We start from the raw sequence: 6000 nt of genomic DNA, 5'->3' as shown, positions 1-6000 counted from the left end.
GAGTCAGGAATGCTTCCAGGGGTGATCCCCATGATGTCCCTGTGTCATGATTGATTGATGAGTGTTTCCATGATTTTCAGACTTTTTAAGGACCCCCAGGGGGATCACGGTAAAAATACTCAGGTCTCCCATAGACTTACATTGGGCTCGTTGTTCTGGCCGAGTACCCGAGTATACCAATCTGCTCGACCCGAGCATTTTAGTGCCCGCTTATCACAAGAAGTATATAGTTTGAGGTCTGGGATCTGCCAATATGTGGCTGGTTTTATGACTGTTTCAGATAACATGATACATGATTTTAGTTGTTTTAGTCTAGTCTTGCTTGAATATAGGTCAATATTAAATAAGTCTCCTGACGAGTCGCCTTTGGTGAGGACGATGAAACCCGTAGAAATGAGAGGCTTGGAGAGTGAGTGTGTATACGTCACCTCACCCTATATACTGACATTTACATGTTTTTTTATTAGTCATTTTCTGGCTAACCTTCAGGGGGTGAATTATGGGTACAGTTTTAGATTTGGAATTAATAAAGTTTAGTTTTATCCTTTTTTTTCAGCAAACATGAGGAATGACAAGAGACAACCCATTTCAGAAGATTCAATTTTGGTTAAAACTATTCCAATATTATGAACATAAAAAAGGCTTCTCCCCTATGTGACGTCTCTGATGTTTATTAACAGTTGATTTCCAAGTAAAATATTTCCCACATTAAGAAAATGAAAAATGCTTTTCCTCTGTGTGACTGCTCTGATGTCTAACAAGCGTCCCTTTCTGGGTAAAACATTTCCCACATTCTGAACAGGAAAACGGCTTCTCCCCTGTGTGAGTTCTCTGGTGAGTAACCAAATCTGATTTCTGGATAAAACATTTCCCACATTCTGAACAGGAAAAAGGCTTCTCCCCTGTGTGAGTTCTCTGGTGACTAACAAGATGTGATTTCTGGTTAAAACATTTGTTACATTCTGAGCATGAAAAAGGCTTCTTCCCTGTGTGAGTTCTCTGGTGCTTAACACAATTTGATTTATTGCTAAAACATTTTCCACATTCTGAACATGAAAAAGGCTTCTCCCCTGTGTGAGTTCGCTGGTGAGTAACAAGCTCCGGTTTCTTTATAAAACATTTCCCACATTCTGAACATGAAAAAGGCTCCTCCCCCGTGTGAGTTCTATGGTGTGTAACAAAATCTGATTTACGTGCAAAACATTTCCCACATTCTGAACAGGAAAAAGGCTTCTCCCCTGTGTGAGTTCTTTGGTGTGTAACAAAATGTGATTTATGTGCAAAACAATTTCCACATTCTGAACAGGAAAAAGGCTTCTCCCCTGTGTGAATTCTTTGGTGTCTAACAAAATGTGATTTACGTGCAAAACATTTCCCACATTCTGAACAGGAAAAAGGCTTCTCCCCTGTGTGAGTTCTTTGGTGTCTAACAAAATGTGATTTCTTGTTAAAAAATGTCCCACATTCTGAACATGAAAATGACATATTTGCATTAGGAGCAGTTTGTATTTGAATGCCTCTTTTGTGACTTTGATTTTCCTTAGTAGTCGGTAATGAATCAGAAAATGGGACCTGTTTCATAGGATCAGATGACAGATCTTTGCTGTGAATGGGTGATGATATATCTTGAGTAATGGCATTCACTTCAGTTGTATCTTTTAGGATCTCAAGATCATCAGATTTAAAAATTGAAGATGTCAACTGTCCCTCTGATCTCCTAGTACAGTCATCTGCTAAGATAAAAAAAACAAAACATTTTTTTTAATTAAAATATCTTTTTATATTTTTGAACAGTTCTAGTTAAACTGTCCATAAAAATGACAAGCTATGTAAAAAACTTTTATTTACCAAGACAATGACACTTCACAGTCGAATAGAAAACCTTGTTGGATGAACCAGTAGTGTGTGGTGTTCAACTGTTTGTTCATTCTGCCTCCCAAACATCAAATAAAAAGAAACCAATCAATGTTATGTAGGCGAAAATAATACCAATTCTCATCTCACAAAAAACAAGTCCCCACTCAAGTCCATCATCTGTCAATGGAAAAACAGAGGTTCCCACACTACTAGTGGCTCAAAGGCTGTTGAAAAGTAAATGTCTATAAACCAATCCAGCAAAATCCGCTCTCACTTATGAGTCTTGCAGTGTGCTTAAACAACATTTAGGATCCCTGTATTTAGCAATATTATAGTGAGAAGAATCCACTTAATTTGCGGGGTGTGTTTCCTAATGACAGAAAAACCTACAATGGTCACAGAAATAACATGAATCTGACAAAAGTAATAATAAATAATTTATGAAAATGAGCATATGAAAGTCAGACATTGCTTTTCAACCATGCTTCCACCGAATTAAAAAAAACACCTGAAATAGGCCGGGACAGAAATGATGGAATCCTTAAAGGGCACCTCTGACCTTTCCGGCACCTGCGCACTGCAGTACTTTGCTCTGCCCTGAACAGGGCAGACAAAGTACGCCTGCGCCGGAGCCGTGGTGTAAAGACGCGAAGAGGACGTCATGGAATGAACATGGGAGGCATTTTGAGGCAATTACTGCAGTCAAACAATTCATGTAACTGTCAATGAGACTTCTGCACCTCTCGACAGGTATTTTGGCCAACTCCTCAGGGGCAAACTGCACCAGTTGTCTCCTGTCTAAAGGTTGCCTTTTCCAGATGGCATGGGCTCATAGAAGGCCACGTCAGAATAGTCCAATGTTTCCCTCTTAGCCATTCCTTGGGTGTTTTTAGCTATGTGTTTTGGATCATTATCCTGTTGCAAGCCCCTTGACCTGCGACTGATACTAAGCTTTCTGACACTGGGAAGCACATTTCTCTCTACAATTCCTTGATAGTCTTGAGATTTCATTGTACCCTGCACAGATTCTTGACACCCTGTGCCAGATGCAGCAACGCAGCCCCAGAACATAACAGAGCCTCCTCCATGTTTCACAGTAGGGACAGTGTTCCTTTCTTGATATGCTTCATTTTTCCATCTGTGAACATAGAGCTGATGTGCATTTCCAAAAAGTTCAATTTTTGTCTCATCTGTCCATAGGACATTCTCCCAGAGGCTTTGTGGCTTGTCAACATGTGGTTTGGCAAATTCCAGTCTGGCTTTTTTATGATTTTTTTCAACAATGTTATCCTCCGTGATCGTCTCCTTTGAAGTCCACTTTGGCTCATGCAACGACAGATGGTGCGATCTGACACTGATGTTCCTTGAGCTTGAAGTTCACCTTTAATCTGTTTAGAAGTTTTTCTGGGCTCTTTTGTTACCATTCGGATAATCCATCTCTTTGATTTGTCATCAATTTTCCTCCTGTTGCCCCGTCCAGGTAGGTGGTCTACAGTCCCATGGATCTTACATTTCTGAATAATATGTGCAACTGTAGTCAAAGGAACATCAAGCTGGTCCATGTTGAGTCTGATACACACTATGTTACCAAACAGCACAGTGAGTATCTGTAGCCCTATATACAGGCCACCAGGGCCGGAAGGAGCATCGGGCACTTCTGACAATTGCCAGAAGGGCCGGTGCCTGTTGTGGGCCGCTTGATCCGTTCATGCTGGCTCGTCCACTATCAGTGCCGCAATCATGCAGTATTCTGTACTCACCGCTGCGCTGGAGAGGAGGAAGTGGGTGGTCTTCCATCCAGATCACGAGCTGCAGTGACGTATTTGAGGAGGCAGGTCTGGAGAAGTACAGTGCGGAGCTCCCCCGGCACTGCCTCTTCAATTGCATACTGCAGTTCGTGATCTGAACTTAAGACTGCCCACTTCCTCCTGTCCAACACGGCAGCAGGGCAAGAAAACTTGAACTCACGCCGCAGAGAACCGGAGTTCATTTGTTGTAAGTTGATTTTAGGCAAGCGTCAAAATAAACATAAGAGTAAATAAACTGCTTTAACTAAGGTCACCAATGACCTCTTAACCGCCAAGAGCAAGCGACACTACTCTGTTCTCCTCCTCCTCGACCTGTTGGCTGCCTTTGACACAGTGGACCATTCCCTATTATTACAGACCCTCTCATCCCTTGGCATCACAGACTTGGCCCTATTCTGGATCTCATCATACCTAACAGACCGGACATTCAGCGTCTCCCACTCACACACCACCTCCTCACCTCGCCCCCTATCTGTCGGAGTCCCGCAAGGTTCAGTCCTTGGGCCCCTGCTCTTCTCCATTTACACCTTTGGCCTGGGACAGCTCATAGAATCTCATGGCTTCCAGTATCACCTCTATGCTGATGACACACAGATCTACATCTCTGGACCAGATATCACCACCCTACTAACTAGAATCCCTCAATGTCTGTCCACTATTTCATCCTTCTTCTCCGCTAGATTTCTGAAACTTAACATGGACAAAACAGAATTCATCATCTTTCCCCATCTCACGCGACCCCCCCAACGAACCTAACCATTACAGTAAATGGCTGCCCACTCTCCCCAGTCCCACAAGTTCGCTGCCTCGGGGTAATCCTTGATGCTGATCTCTCCTTCAAACCACATATCCAAGCCCTTTCCACTTCCTGCTGACTTCAACTCAAAAATATTTCACAAATCCGTTCATTCCTCAACCAAGAATGCAAAAACCCTAGTCCATGCCCTCATCATCTCTCGCCTTGACTACTGCAACCTCCTGCTCTGTGGCCTCCCCTCGAACACTCTCGCACCCCTCCAATCTATTCTAAACTCTGCTGCCCGACTAATCCACCTGTCCCCCCGCTATTCCCCTGCCTCTCCCCTCTGTCAATCCCTCCACTGGCTCCCCATTGCCCAGAGACTCCAGTACAAAACCCTAACCATGACATACAAAGCCATCCACAACCTGTCTCCTCCATACATCTGTGACCTCGTCTCCCGGTACTTACCTACACGCAACCTCCGATCCTCACAAGATCTCCTTCTCTACTCCCCTCTTATCTCCTCTTCCCACAATCTCATACAAGATTTCTCTCGCATATCACCCCTACTCTGGAACCCTCTACCACAACACATCAGACTCTCGCCTACCATCGAAATCTTCAAAGAGAACCTGAACCACCGATCAACCAAACCGCTGCATGACCAGCTCTATCCTCACCTACTGTATTCTCACCCATCCCTTGTAGATTGTGAGCCTTTGCGGGCAGGGTCCTCACTCCTCCTGTACCAGTTATGACTTGTATTGTTTAATATTATTGTACTTGTTTTTATTATGTATACCCCTCCTCACATGTAAAGCGCCATGGAATAAATGGCGCTATAACAATAAATAATAATAATAATAAAAGCACTGTACAGCTCCTCTGGTGAACTATATCTCCCAGCATGCGTTTGGAGCTTGAGGACATGCTGGGAGTTATAGTTCTCAAAAGGATAATGGTGACATAACATCACCTCTTGACATAAGTAGCACTTATGGGGTCTTAAAGGGTACCTGTCCGCTTATGTAGGCTGCCTGATCCATAGGCAACATGCAATGGACACTGGCTGCATGAATTCAGCCACGTTTCCCCCAAACTTTGCTGCATTTTAGGGGAAAACATACTTTAGGGGTATTTTCGTTTTTCGCTCCCCTTCTTCCCAGATCCATAACGTTTTTATTTTTCCGTCAATATGGCCATGTGGGGGCTTATTTTTTGCAGGATGAGTTGTATGCAATACCACACTTGTTTTTTGCTTGTTTGTCTGTTGCTAGGTTCCCTAAATGCTAAAACTGACCGTCCATTATGATTCTCCAGGCCATTATGAGGTCATAGACTCCAAACATGTCTAGGTTCTTTTTTATCTAAGTGGTGAAAAAAATTCAAAACTTTGCTAAAAAAAAAAAATTGTGCAATTTTCCGAAACCCACAGCGTCTCCACTTTTCATGATCTGGGGTTGGGTGAGGGCTTATTTTTTGCGTGCCGAGCTGACGTTTTTAATCATATCATTTTGGTGCAGATACATTCCTTTGATCGCCTGTTATTGCATTTTAATGCAATGTAGCAGCGACCAAAAAAACGTAATTCTG

The 6000-nt window shown here is 43.0% G+C and overlaps 1 protein-coding gene across 1 annotated transcript in view; it reads right to left on the bottom strand.

The window, feature by feature from the left end:
* Positions 1-586: 586 nt before the first annotated feature.
* The window catches only part of LOC143768271 (uncharacterized), a 116710-nt gene continuing 111296 nt past the window's right edge, over positions 587-6000 (bottom strand). Inside the window, exon 11 of the mRNA XM_077256965.1 lies at positions 587-1733. Coding sequence (XP_077113080.1) covers positions 709-1733 — 1025 coding nt within the window. The 3' untranslated portion in view covers positions 587-708. The remainder of the gene's footprint in view (positions 1734-6000) is intronic.

This window comes from Ranitomeya variabilis, chromosome 4 (assembly GCF_051348905.1).
Source record: "Ranitomeya variabilis isolate aRanVar5 chromosome 4, aRanVar5.hap1, whole genome shotgun sequence".
Taxonomy (NCBI): Eukaryota; Metazoa; Chordata; class Amphibia; order Anura; family Dendrobatidae; genus Ranitomeya; species Ranitomeya variabilis.
This window is presented reverse-complemented; position numbering and strand designations above follow the sequence as displayed.